General features: G+C 57.8%; 2 protein-coding genes across 5 annotated transcripts; both read left to right on the plus strand.

The window, feature by feature from the left end:
• Positions 1-1,038: 1,038 nt before the first annotated feature.
• Positions 1,039-5,245, plus strand: LCN2 (lipocalin 2). Of its 2 annotated transcripts, none has more exons than XM_061433678.1 (7): positions 1,039-1,352; positions 1,886-2,022; positions 3,434-3,513; positions 3,718-3,837; positions 4,064-4,165; positions 4,903-4,932; positions 5,059-5,245. In XM_061433678.1, the coding sequence occupies exons 1-6, from the start codon at positions 1,215-1,217 to the stop codon at positions 4,923-4,925; spliced, it is 600 nt and encodes a 199-aa protein (XP_061289662.1). In that variant the 5' UTR covers positions 1,039-1,214; the 3' UTR covers positions 4,926-4,932; positions 5,059-5,245. The 2 variants fall into 2 exon arrangements, with proteins under 2 accessions (XP_061289662.1, XP_061289663.1); XM_061433679.1 differs by having other exon boundaries at positions 1,071-1,352; positions 5,100-5,245.
• A 3,091-nt stretch (positions 5,246-8,336) lies between these two features.
• On the plus strand, positions 8,337-12,615 carry BBLN (bublin coiled coil protein). Of its 3 annotated transcripts, none has more exons than XM_061433674.1 (3): positions 8,337-9,350; positions 10,749-10,847; positions 11,448-11,676. In XM_061433674.1, the coding sequence occupies exons 1-3, from the start codon at positions 8,928-8,930 to the stop codon at positions 11,532-11,534; spliced, it is 609 nt and encodes a 202-aa protein (XP_061289658.1). In that variant the 5' UTR covers positions 8,337-8,927; the 3' UTR covers positions 11,535-11,676. The 3 variants fall into 3 exon arrangements, with proteins under 3 accessions (XP_061289658.1, XP_061289659.1, XP_061289661.1); XM_061433675.1 differs by lacking the exon at positions 11,448-11,676 and adding an exon at positions 12,137-12,225 and having other exon boundaries at positions 8,347-9,350; positions 10,749-10,843; XM_061433677.1 differs by lacking the exons at positions 10,749-10,847; positions 11,448-11,676 and adding an exon at positions 12,137-12,615 and having other exon boundaries at positions 9,064-9,350.
• Positions 12,616-13,158: the final 543 nt, after the last annotated feature.

Genomic DNA, 13,158 nt, shown 5'->3' on the forward strand with positions numbered 1-13,158 from the left:
AAGAAGACCCAGTGTGGCCAAAATGAAAAAAAAAAATCTTCACCTTCTAAGGCAGAGGGTGGGGGTTCGATCCCTGGTTGGAGAGCTAGAATCCCACGTGCCGCATGCCTCTCTCAGCCAAAAAGTCAAAACATAAACCAGAAGCAGTATTGTAACAAGTGACTGTTTGTTACAGTACAGACTTTAAAGACTAAAAATGGTCCACCTTAAAAAAAAAAATCTTAAAAAAAATAAAAAGACAAGACCAAGTCCTTGCACTCCCTGTGACTCAAAGCACTTGGTGTCCGGAGCAGCCCAGTGGATAGCCTGCCCTCAGGCCCTAGCCCCCTGCCCCCATACTCAGTGCAGAAACTCGCCCTGTGCTGTCCCCACCCCCAGCAGCATGGTGCCTGGACTGTACCATCCACGCTCTGCTTTGCTGAGCATCCACACGTGGGGCTCTGGTGTCCAGCTTGGGGGTCTCATCTACTGGACCCACAGCAGGGGCCAAGTCCTTTAGGGGCTGGAGGAGAGGAAGGGCCGACTCGAGGAAGATGCGTGTCCTTCAGCCTCTGGCCTGGTGTGGGGCTCCCTGGGTGGGGGGTCAGGGGGCAGGATCTGGGCTCCAAGAGCTCAGGGCTCACACCGCACACTCTGTCCTTCCTGGTCAGAATTCTCTCAGCTGCCCCACTCTTCCTTGTCCCTTCTGAGAACCAGGCCTAATTGACTACATGGGCTACGAGGGTGAGTAATTCTCTATTTTCACTGGGGGGTTGGAAGCAGGAGTCTCATCACACATACCCCAACTTGGGCTAGGGCTGAGCTGGGCCTTCTGGAAGCCAGAAATGACAGCTCATCTGGATCAGGGACCACCAACCATGGACAGAGCCAAGCAGAGTGAAGGGAAGGGGCACAGAGCGGGTGTGGAGGGAGCCCTTGTCCCTGCCAGAAGTTGCGGAGCTCCGGGGAAGGTCCCCTCCCCACCCTCTGGCCTTCTGCCCCTGGTCTTGCCCAATCCTGACCAGCGGGGAAAGGGGCAGAAATCTTGCCAGGTGTTTCAGCAGGAGTGCTGGCAGTTGCCTCACGCTTCCGGGATTTGGCAAAATTTGAATCACTCCACCCTGGGGTGGGCCACGGGTCAGGTGGGCCATAAATAGGGTCCCCCCAGGGAGCCTGCTCACTCGCTTCCTCCTTTAGCTGCTGCCTGGACCGCCAGCCTCCTCTGCCCTGAAACCATGTCTGTAGGTCTCCTGTGGCTGGGTTTCACCCTGCTGGGGGCCCTGCACACCCAGGCCCGGAGTTCCTCCTCCAGACTGCTGCGGGCCCCACCTCTGTCCAAGATCCCGCTGCAGCCCAATTTCCAGGCTGACCAGGTAAGGGCCCCGGAGGGACAGCAGCAGGGGGCGGGCAGGGAAGCGTGTGAGCAGAGGGGATGGGAGGTGAAGGGTCTTAGCAAACCTGCAAGGGCAGGATGCCCAGGCTTCATTCAGCTCAGCCTGCCTTTTGGCCCTCTGATGGAAGCCAGGCTCCATGGCCCCACATTGACCCTGACCTTGCTGGCAAGAAGATCACCTGGACAGACCTTCTCTAGGTCCACACTCTCTCCCATCATCTCTGTAGTGAGTGGATGACGGGAACACCTTCAGTCCTCTGCATGAGGAGGAAACTGAGGCCCAGGGAGGACACCCCATCCCTACCATCCTCAGGGCTCCCTCCTGGCCTGGCCTCCCCTAGCTCCCACTGGCTTCACCAATCCAGGAACTGAATGCCCAGTCCCAGGCCTGCTGCTCAGTGAGAGGGGCTCCTGGCTCGGGGGCAAGCTGCCAGGGGTGCCTGCAGGGACAGTGCTGTAGAGGGGCCCTAGGGTGGTTTGTGGGTTCTGCCTATTACAGCCCCCCTATTACAGTTCCAGGGGAAGTGGTACACTGTAGGCGTGGCAGGGAATGCAATTAAGAAGGAAGAGCAAGACCCGCTTAAGATGTACAGCTCCAACTACGAGCTGAAGGAAGACGGCAGCTACAACGTCACCTCCATCCTGTTAAAGTGAGAGCTGCCACGTCCTTGGGGAAAGTGGGGGAGACTCGAGGGGCTGCTTGAGTGTCTAGAGGCAGATTCATGTCACAGTCAAGGGCTGACCAGAGGAGAGGCAGTCACTCATCCTTCTGCGCAGCAGTGGATTCAGATATTAATATTTGTTCATTTCTTCCTGCATTATTGTTATTTAGTCGCTACGTAGTGCCTGGCTCTTTGCGACCCCTTGAACTGTAGCCCTCCAGGCTCCTCTGTCCATGAGATTATCCAGGCAAGAATACTGCAGTGGGTTGCCACGTCCTTCTTCAGGGGATCTTCCCAGTCCAGGGATCAAACCCGCATCTCCTGCTTTGGCAGGTGGATTCTTTACCGCTGAGCCACCAGGGAAGCCCTCTTCCTTCATCCGATCAACATTTATCGGTCATTTCAGTGCAAATAGACATGGACACAGGCATCAGGAAACAAGACACAGAGAGAAGGGGTCTCCTGGATGGAGAAGAGGGTCCCTGAATCCAGCCTGGAGACCTACCCAAGTCTTCATCGAGGGTTTACAGGGAGGTAGCCTCCAGAACTGGGCCTTGAAGGAGCCACTCTGCCTTGGAAGGAGGCACAGAGCATCCATAGCAAGGGCTGGTGGACTCTGAGTCAGAGGGAAGCACTCTTTCAGGAAGCAGCAAGTCATCATCCAGCTACCCAGCAGGAGCTGATGAATGGCTTGGCAGCGGGGGCAGCCCACACACTGCCAGGTCCTCAGACACCAGTGCAGAAGTGATCTGGGGAGGAGTGGGTCTGAGCAGGGTCCCTCTGGGTGTGGTGGAGAGAGAAAAGGTGGCTGCCAAGGAACACCCAGCCCCTCTGGCACCCAGGGAGACTAAGGCTGGAGCATGTGTGCAGCAAGAAGCAGAGGGAGAATGGGTTTGGGGAGATATGCTCTGGAATACCAGGGGAGAGGGTGGAACTCAGGTCAGGGTTGATCCAGGAGCTAGAGGAGTCCTTGGCATGGAACAGACTGGAATCTTGGAGGGTGAGTCCCCCAGGAGAGATTACAGACAGGGAAGCAGCAGAGGGAAGATAGGAGTAGGGGATAAATGCCTGAGGAATGGGGTGGGGGTAGGGAAGACCACCAAGGAGAGACAGCCCTGAAGAGCAAAGGGCAGTGGGTGCTAAAGGGAGGACCTGAGCAGGGTCAGGTGGCCCAGGGCAGACCAGGCAGGGACACACATGGGTAGGCTCAGAGGCCCATCTGAGCTGGTGGGGAGGGGACCTCCTGCTGTGGTGGGGGATGGGCTGTCTTGGGCTGGGCCAGACCAGGGGTGTCAGAATCCCAGCTCCTTGAGCTGCAGCCCTGGCCCCCACCATGTCCAGCCCCAGGAGTGCAAGCCCCTGTCCCCTCTGCCCTCACTTACCCATCTCTCGCCCACAGGGATGACCTCTGTGACTACCGGATCAGAACTTTTGTCCCAAGCTCCCAGCCTGGCCAGTTCACCCTGGGCAATATTAAGAGTGAGTCCTGAGGGAGGTGGGCCCTGGGGTTGGGCTTCCAGGAGGTGGGGGGGCAGGGTCCTCCTAGAAGGGGCACAGACCTCCCCGCCCCTCCACACAGATGCTGTTCGACGTGGAGAGCCCCTGTACACAGGTGGGGAACAAAGCAGCTCCCTCCTCCCAGGGCGGGCTGACCCCTCCCTGTCCTTCCCATCTTCCCCGCAGGCTACCGGGGGATAAGGAGCTACACCGTGCGGGTGGTGAACACCGACTACAACCAGTTTGCCATAGTGTACTTCAAGAAGGTTCAAAGGAAAAAGACGTACTTCAAGATCACCCTTTACGGTGGGTCCTTCCCTTGTGACCCCGGGGACCCACCCCCACCCAGCCCCCCAGGTCCTCTCTGGTTCAGGAGAGGTCCTTTACAGTTCAGCTCCAAGCCTCTGTGGGGGTCCAGGGAGGGAGGCCCTTCTGCAGACCCTCCATGAGGAAGGGGTCAGAGGCCTTGTTCATACGTTCAGCAATGTTTATAGAGTGTTTGCTGGCCACTCGCTGGCCACCTTGACCACAGGGAGGACCAAGGAGCTGACCCCTGAAGTGAGGGAAAACTTCATCAACTTCGCCAAGTCCCTGGGCCTCACCGATGACCACATCGTCTTCACTGTCCCGATTGGTAATGGCCAGTGCGGACTGTCCAGGCCTGCTGCTGTCCCCCCACCTGCCGGGGAAAGGGGCCGGAGGAGGGGCCTGGCCCTCTGCTCAGTCACTGAAGCCCCTCCCTGGGAGCCACTCCGGGTCAGGAAGACCCTACCCCAACCCAGGCATCTGTGGGGCACCCAGGGATCTGGGCCCCAAGTGTTCCTCCTTGACAGATGAGGATTTCAGGCCCAGGTCCAAATTTTCCCAGTCTCTCAGCCCCAGGGCCCCTTCCCCCTACAACCCAGGCCCTCACCATCTGGCCACTTCCTTCTCCCTCCCTCTTGTCTGGGGCCCCTTTCCTCCTCCCTTGAGGCCTGCTCACCACTGACTTGAAAGGCGGCCTTGTCTTCAGGGGGCCTGGCCTGGGCAGGGGGCTCCAGCCGGCCACCCAGGGAGCCAGCAGCCCCCCAGAGCTGGGAGACTGCCGGGGCTCAGCAGGTAAACAGGTGGCGGCCTAGTGCCCGAGCAGATGTGTGGCAGGGCCTCGCTGGCCTGCTCTGGAGAACGGGGTCCCCCCGAGCTGCTCATCCTCAGGCCTTCCTCCCAAACCCCTGCTCCCATCCCTGAAGGGAACCCCCAGATCTGCAGTTGCTGGGCCAGGCTGGGGCCTGGGGTGCCCAGGGGCAGGGCAGGCATCCCAGTGGGCAGAAGTCACACACACACACATACACACACACCCCTGCACATTCTGACAGACTCTCTCCCCCACAGACCGGTGCATCGATGACCAGTGAGCCTGCAGTGAGTATGGCTGGGGAGGGGGGGCGGATGGGAGCCAGGGGGGTGCAGTGGGTCCGGGGTCTCAAACTACCTCTGTGCCCCCCACCCAGGACAGTTGCTGTCTCTACTTTCCCATCTCCCTCTCAGGTGCCTCCTGTCTCTCTTTTCTCCCACCCACCTCACGCCAGCCTTTGCCTGGCACAGCACCCAGTTAACCCCCGCACCAGCCTGGACACCAGTGACAGGAGAGAGCCCAGAGACCCTTCTCTGGGTCCTGCAGCCCCAAAGATGCAGCCCTGCCTTGCCTGCTAAATAAATACATGCCCTGCCCCCAGTCTGTCCTGCTTGACTCTGTGTTCCTGGATTCCTGGGCCATTGGGAGGAGGACAGGCAAAGGGTGGGCTCACACTGGCATGGCTCCCGGAGCCCCTGGGATCCTCACAAGAGACGGCGGCCCCAGGGCCCATGGCCAGCTTTGGCTGGACCATTCCTCGTCCCCCACCCCAGGCCAGCAGCAGGCCTCACACGACCCTGACTTCAAGGAGTGACTGGCCCAGCAGAAACACTGAAGGGGCCACAGCTCATTTCCACATTTGGCCACCTGCAATAGGCATCACCGCAGAGGCTCAGCCAGGGCTGGGGAGCTGGAGGGGGGCTGCAAGGGCTGAGGTGCTGTCACCCCCAACTTCCTCAGGACCCCTGTGGATGCTGGAAGATGGCAGCTAGGCCAGGAGGGGTGCACAGTCGGTGGGGCAGAGGCACGTCCAGCCTGAGGCTGTGCCAGGGGAAGGAAGGTCTCCAGGCATGGTCCCCTGCCCCTCTGATAGCCAAACCTCCCTGCCCCTGGTTGGCCCAGGGATCACTCTCTGGCTCCTATTGGTGAGTGGCTGTGACCATGCTGAGCCCATTCAGTGTCCTGTCCTCACCCACACCTCCCCTCCATAATGACCTCCAGACCACCAGGGGCAGAGCTGGGGACGACAGGGAGGCGAATACGCCACCACCAGGAATTCAGATTCTAAAGACTTAAGGGCTCCAGGCCTGCACCCACCACTTGGCTGGGCCTGACAAGCCCTTGTTCACCCACAAGGAGCTGGAACCCCTCCTTATTAGCATCAGGACTCCCCTCCCTGCCTCTTCTTCCAGTTGCAAGATCAGAGGCTGGAGAGGCGGGGTTCTGAAGAAACCCAGGCTTCTCCACCCTCAGACTTGCACACCTACCCAGTCACCTTTTGAAACTGTGATAATCCTGAATAAGCTCTTTCTCAAATTCTTAAGGTCATCACCTCTGCAAAGGCCCCTTCATCAGGGTGTTTTCTAATGAGTTGGCACTTTGTATCAGGTGGCCAAAGCATTGGAGCTTTAGTTTCAGCATCAGTCCTTCCAATGAATATTCAGGGTTGATTTTCTTTAGGATTGACTGATTTGATCTCCCTGCTGTTTAAGGGACTCTAGAGGTCCAAGGACTGGGACCCAGTTGTCTTTGGGGACTGTTATTCAGCCTGCCACACTGGGCCTGGGGACAGAATGATGACAGACTTTGTGAGATGGGGAGTGAGAGATGAATGAGGACCCTAGAGACAGGTCCCCACCTCTGATCGGGGCTGGCTGGGGTAGCGGCTGCATTGTCCTGTGGTCTGGTTTGTGGACCTTGACCACAGGAGTGGCGTGGGCAGGGTCCGGGTTCGCTTTGGCTTCTGGGAGTAGAGAAGGGGCCTGCCAGGTACTGGGCTTCATCACCTGCACTACCCAGCTCCCCATCCTCCCACCCTCACTCAGTTGCCTGGGGGTGAGGCTTTGGCTGGGCTCTCCTCTCCTTTCCTCCCACCTGCCTCCCTCTTCCCAGATCTCTAGCCCCAGGCCCCAGGCATACACTCAGGTCCAAAAGAAAGGCCACTCCTTGAATACTATGGTGGGGGCCATGCCCCGTTCTCCATGGAGTCCAGCTTCTAAGAGGACAAGCCAAGGGCCTCCCCTGCCTGGTTCCCCTGACGGATGGGAGTCCTGGGGTTGGGGAGAGTATTCTCTGGGGCTGGGTTGTCTCCCTGGAAAGAGGGGGTTGAATGCCTGGCAGAGGCGTGAGCAAGGCTGAGAAAGGAGGGCTGGGCACCTGCCTTTGGTTGACTGGTGAGACACCCTCCCAGCGACCATGGTATTTCACTAAGACAGAAGAGCCCTGTGTCCTCTGACGGGTACAGAAACACCTGCATCTGTGTGTGGCACACAAGTGTGCAGAGACACGGCAGAAACACAGATCACATATGTGGACATGCTGATGCAATCCAAACACATGTATCCTTACAAGCACAGGACACCCAAAGGAAAACGCAGGCACATGTTTTCTCCCAGATGTGAAATCATACCTGGGATCACAAGGGCCCACTCTGTGTGTGAGTCCACAGACAAGGGGTGAAACACAAGGATACCCAGGCACAATGAGCAGCAGACCTTCAGAGAGACATACAGGTTCCCAGAAACATGCCAACGCATGTAGGGATACACACCATACAGACATGGCAGGTGGATGGGAATGCTCATGCATGGAGCTTGTTTGGGGACACCTGATGGCACATGTCCACCCATCTGAGTGCCCAGTTCCCCAGGCACACTCCCAGCACCCTTCCAAAGCCAAGACTCTTCCCTCTCCAGTGGAAGAGGTGCCCAGGTGCTACCTGCCACCTGCTCCATCCACGGGCACAGTACCTTAAGAGAGGGCTGGGGAGTGTGGCCAGCCACAGGTGGTGGGGAGTAAGTGGAGGCCTGGCAGGCAGGGGAATAAGAGGAGGGATACCCACCCCTTATAGTCAAGGAGGGTGAGCTGACCCGGGTGAGGGATTGTTCACTACAATTCTTCCCACCTGGTTCAGCATGGGCCTCGCCTCCACTCCACCTGGTTCAGGGAGAAGGTGGGGCTGCCATCGTGCAAGTCAGTGGTGGTGCTGACTGCAGGACATGACTGCATCTTCCACGTTCCTCAGGAGAAACAGCAAGGCAGCTTCCGGGACAGAGAGGATCCCTCCTCGTTGTCATCATCAGGGAACACACCTGGGCCTGACCCCCACCTGAAGGATGGCCTTCTAGCAGGAACTACCAGTGTGAGACCAGAACCAGGCCTCAGAGCAGCTACAGTGACAGGAGTCCCAGTAAGTAAGCCCCTCTCCCCTGGATATGAGCCTGACTCAGCTGTGTCCTTGGCCAAGATCACACCGGTGGGGCCAGCTCAGGAGAGAGAATTTCTGGCTGGATGGTTTGGGGCAGGGCTCCCTTTCCAAGCTGGTAAAAGGGTAAGGTATCATGGCAGCTGGGCAGAGCTTACCTCGATGGCTTCCTTGACTGACAGCCACAAGCTGCACTCCGCTGACCATGACTCTCAAGGAGGCTGTGAATGGATATCGTCCCTATACATTGTTGTTGTTGTCCAGGCGCTCAGTCGTGTCCAACTCTTTGCAACCCCATGGACTGCAGCGTGCCAGGCTTCCCTGTCCTTCACCATTTCCTGGAGCTTGCTCAAACTCATATTGATCAAGTCGGTGACACTGTCCAACCATCTCGTCTTCTGTCTTCCCCTTCTCCTCCTGCTTTCAATCTTTCCCAGCATTAGGGTATTTTCCAGTGAGCCGGCTCTTTGCATCAGGTGGCCCAAGTATTGGAATTTCGGCTTCAGCATCAGTCCTTCCAATGAATATTCAAGGTTGATTTCCTTTAGGAGTGACTGGTTTGATCTCCTTGCTGTCCAAGGGACTCTCAAGTCTTCTCCAACACCACAGTTCGAAAGCATCAATTCTTCGGCGCTCAGCCTTCTTTATGGTTCAACTCTCACATCCATACATGACTACTGCAAAAATTATAGGCTCTATACATTGGGGCCTTAGAAACGCGTCTCCGATTTCGCCCACGGGGTGGCGCCGGCTAGCTAGGGAAGAATAGGGGTCCCAGCTGCCCTGCCCTCGTGCCAGGTCGCTCGCCCGAGGTGAAGGCCGAGCTTCCACCGCCTGTTTCTCTGGGGGTCACCCAGGATGGTCCAACTTGGCCGCCAGGACACGGGCGGGCCTTGGGAAACCGGCCAAAGTGGGCGGAGCTCGACTGTGAGGCAGAGTGTGGGCGGGGCTCTGTGGGGGCGGAGCCTTGAGCTCGGCCGGGGGCGGGGTTCTGGGGGCAGGGCACCGTGGAGGCGGAGCTCCAGCCTCCGGGCTCCGCCTTGGGGGCGGGTCCCGGCCGCCCCGGCGCGTTCTGCGGCGGCGTTCCACCCTTCCGGCTCGGAGTTCCATTCACCGCCTCCGCCTTCCGCCCCGCGCCGGCTGTCCGCGAGACCGTCGCCGCGTTCCATCTTCGCGCGGCCCTTGCGGCGCCCGAGCCCGCAATGTCGGGCCCCAACGGGGACCTGGGCACGCCGGTGGAGCCGGGCGCGGAAGGCGAGGAAGACGGCTTCGGGGAAGCAGGTGACTCGGGGTAGGGTAGGGTGGCGTGGGGGGAGCTGCTGAAGCTACGTTTGCTTTCTCGAGGGTGTCCTTCTGGGAGGGGGAATCGGGGCCGGGAAGAAACTGCAGAGCCCTCCCATCCCCCGCCCCAGGGAGGGTCCGGAGCTGCAGGCGCTTTCCTGAAATTCGGGGCGAGCACCTGCGAGCTGGCCCCTGGAAACCGCAGCCCTGGAGAACTGTGGTCAGCCGAGCCTGTTTTACAGATGAGGAAACTGAGGCTGCTTCAGGGATCACTCGCTTTGGGGCGAGGGGGTGGATTAGGACCTGCTTCAGCCACCTCTTTCAGCCCCTGTGGAGATGGGGACTCCTAAGGGCGCTGAGCTGGGTGTGGACCCTCCTGGGTTAGCACGGGAGGCTATCAGGGTGGGCGTGCCGCCCTGCTGAGTCAGCATCCCCAGCCACCTTTGCTGGTAGTGGTCTGGAGCCCTGGCGAATGTGACTTGCTTACCCAGCATCCTGTTGCCTGCACAGCACTGCGCGGGGGAAGGAGTGGGGGTGGAGGTAGGAGGCTGGGGAGAGAGAAAGATCGGCTCCCTTCTCACCTTCTGGAGACTCAGTTTCCCCATCTGTAAAATAAGAATGGTTTAGTGTCCCCCCACATTGAGATGTATCAGGGTTAAATGAGAAAACGAATGAATAGTAGGCTCCAAGCATGCAAGTGTTCTGTAAATGGTTAGTCCCTTTAGTGTAATAAAGATGAGCGTATTAACTTAGAGGTCAGGACTTAGTAAATGCGGGGTAAGTATAGACTCTGCTTTTGGCTTTGTTTTGGATAACAGCTTTATTGAGCGGTAATTCACACACTATACAATTAACTCATTTAAATTGTACAATTCAGTGGGTTTTAGGATATTCACCGAGTTGTGCACCCATCCATCAAGACCACAATAGTTATAGAATACTTCCTCACTCAAGATCTACATTTTTATTAATAAAGAGGTAGAGTGAATGGGGTAAGCTGTGGGCTGCCAGGTTCCCCCCGGCCACTGCTGGTGAAGAGCAGCCAGGTGAGGTGCTGGGAGCTGTGATGGGGCATCCGGAAGGACCTCCCGGGAGTCATGTTGAGTGGAAGTTGGCAGATTGACAGGATTTAGGACATAGAGGAGGAGGGTGTCCTCAATGGAAGGAAGGCAAAGACTTGGAACTGAGAGGTACCCTTGACACTTGACTCAGACAAAGCCCAGCCCCAGGAGTGGAGACACCCTCCTCCCCAGCCTCCTCTCCACTTGGGTCTCTTAACCAGAATGTGAAATGTTGCTAATAGTGACCATCTACTAAGTGCTTGCTGTGGCCAGACCCTGAGTTCTTGATATATGTATTTGATGTCTCACAATAACCCACTTTGTCCCCTTTTCCCAGAAAAGTGCAGTAACTTGCCGGGATGGAGAGGAACTGGGACTGAAACCCAAGGGCCCCTGCTCCGCTAGCACCACCAACCAGCTGCAGGACCCTAGGCAGGTCTCTTCCTTCTTGGACCTCAGTTTCCCCATTTGTACCACAAGGGAGCTGGACTCTAAGATCCAACAGAGGCTTTCCAGGACTCTGTCCTCTGTGAGTTAGGACAACTGAGCAATGGGTACCCTTCCCCCAGAAGGCAGACACCTTTGCACCCTTATCCCAGACACTTTTCTGACACTGGCCATTCCCACACACCGCCAGCCACTTCCCCTTTGTCCCAAGCTGGCATCTGGGTGTATCTGAGTCATGGGCTGGCTCAGAACTGGGTCCCGCAGTGGGCACAGGCCCAGACCTTGGCTCCTAAGAGACACTGTGTTGCTGAGAGAGGCAGATCAGACGGGTCAGTGGAGGAGAGAGTGATGGTTTCTGATGGAGACCAGGGAAGGCTTCTTGGAAGAAGAGGCATTTGGAGCTGGTCCTTGAATGGCTGTTGTGGTTGAAGCATTCAGGGTGGCAGGGTCAGTTGAGAAAAGGCAGAAGGCTGGAAAGTCAGGCTCCACTCATTCATCCATTCATTCAACAAATGCTCACCGTGTGACAGTGAGGGCACTGGGGGACGGCAGTGGACACAAGCCCCCTCTCACGGAGCTCTCACTACAGGCTGGAGGAGACAGACCGGCACCTGATCACAGCAGTCGAGCTGGAGGTGAAGGCCATGGAGCTGTGAGAGCAAGGGGTCAGGAATAGAGGCCTGACCCAGGCTGGGGTCACATCCACGCTGACACTTGAAGGATGGGTGGGGCTCCTCCAGGAGAAGAGGAGGGAAGACAGACAGAGGAGGACACAGCACACTCCAGGCAGAGGCCACAGCAGGTTCAAGGGGCCTGAGGTGGGCAAAGGCAGGTGTGAGAGAAGGGAGCAGGGCCTGGGAGTCTGCCAGGAGCCCTGTTCTGAGGGCAGGGGAGCCAAGCAGGGCTAGAGAGTAGGGTCTGCCTGGGGACAGAGGCCTGGATTGCCCGACTCAGGCACATGGGCTCTGGCCTCTAGGCAGTTGATGCAGGAAGTAGAGAGACTTGGCATCTGGCAGGACTGCCCAGGCTGCACTGTCTGCCTGACCTCCCTATGACCACCCTAACCCTAGAAAAAGATGGCACACTAAGCTATTTCTCCAATGCCTTTCTTCTTTTGATATACACCCATTTTCCAGATGGTGACAGTGAGGCTCAAGAAGGAGTAGGGACTTGCTCGAAGCCCTTTTAGAGACAGGCTGGCACATAGTGGTGGTGGGGAGGGTGCCTGGGAGCCCTGAGGAAACATGGGACCTTGACTGTCTTTCCCCTTTCTTCCAGAATACGCTGCCATCAACTCCATGTTGGACCAGATCAACTCCTGTCTGGACCACCTGGAGGAGAAAAATGACCACCTCCATGCCCGCCTCCAGGAACTGCTTGAATCCAACCGGCAGACACGCCTTGAGTTCCAGCAGCAGCTTGGGGAGACCCCCAGTGATGCCAGCCCCTAGGCTCTGGGAGCCCCCCGCCAGGCCCCAACCCTGCCTTGCTGGTTCAGGCTCTGGCCTGAACACTCACCACCTGGCTTAGATACTTTCTCAAGGGCTGGCTGACAGATCTCCTGGGGGTTCTGCCTGCCTAGGCCACCTTTCTGCTACTTCCTTTGGTGTGCCTAGGCCAGCCCCCACCTCCCAGCATCCCCTCCTGGAGCCAGGTGTGGGCCAGTGGCTCACCCACCATGCCTGCCTGTCCAACTCCTGGACACTCCCCACTCTGCCCAGGCCATGAGTGTCCACATTAAACGGGTCTCCAACACAGCTGCGCCTCCTCTCTCTTCTGTATCCTGGGATGAGCACCCCAGTGGCTGCCAGAGGTGAACAGGGCAGTGGAGGCATTGATCACATGGGGCTGGGGTTCTTGGCCTTCTTGTATTTCTGGGCACAGAGGTGCAGGTGAGGTCAGGGCTTCCTCCCAACTGGATATGCTCCTGGCCAGAGGTTGCTTCCCCAGGCCAGCTGAGATAGCATCGGCCATGCTGTGCGACCCTGGGTGATGTGCTCAGCTTCTCTGGGCTCTAGGGCCTTTCACCAAGACATGCTGTGCAGCCTTGGGTTCTGCCCTCTGGCTGTTGATCCTCAGTCTTGGTCCTCAGTCTCCCCATCTGGCCAGTCACAGGGCTGGTCTGGTTGTCTGTCTCTAAGGGTCCTTCCAGATGGGGAAGTAGAACTAAAGAGCTTGCTCAGCCAGGGCCCCACTCACTGATGATTCATCATAAGGTCTCCTGACAAGAAGGGTGGGGCCTCCACTAATGAACATGAACTTGGAGCCAGAGGGCCTGAGCAGTGAGGACCCCCCCACTC

This window comes from Bos javanicus, chromosome 11 (assembly GCF_032452875.1).
Source record: "Bos javanicus breed banteng chromosome 11, ARS-OSU_banteng_1.0, whole genome shotgun sequence".
Lineage (NCBI taxonomy): Eukaryota > Metazoa > Chordata > Mammalia > Artiodactyla > Bovidae > Bos > Bos javanicus.

Coding starts and splice junctions, on each gene's coding strand:
- LCN2 (XM_061433678.1), top strand. CDS start 1,215: ATGTCTGTAGGTCTCCTGTGGCTGGGTTTCACCCTGCTGGGGGCCCTG. Junction 1,353..1,885: donor CCAATTTCCAGGCTGACCAG/GTAAGGGCCCCG, acceptor CCCCTATTACAG/TTCCAGGGGAAGTGGTACAC. Junction 3,514..3,717: donor CACCCTGGGCAATATTAAGA/GTGAGTCCTGAG, acceptor TCTTCCCCGCAG/GCTACCGGGGGATAAGGAGC.
- BBLN (XM_061433674.1), top strand. CDS start 8,928: ATGGTCCAACTTGGCCGCCAGGACACGGGCGGGCCTTGGGAAACCGGC. Junction 9,351..10,748: donor AGACGGCTTCGGGGAAGCAG/GTGACTCGGGGT, acceptor CCCTTTTCCCAG/AAAAGTGCAGTAACTTGCCG. Junction 10,848..11,447: donor AGCTGCAGGACCCTAGGCAG/GTCTCTTCCTTC, acceptor CTCTCACTACAG/GCTGGAGGAGACAGACCGGC.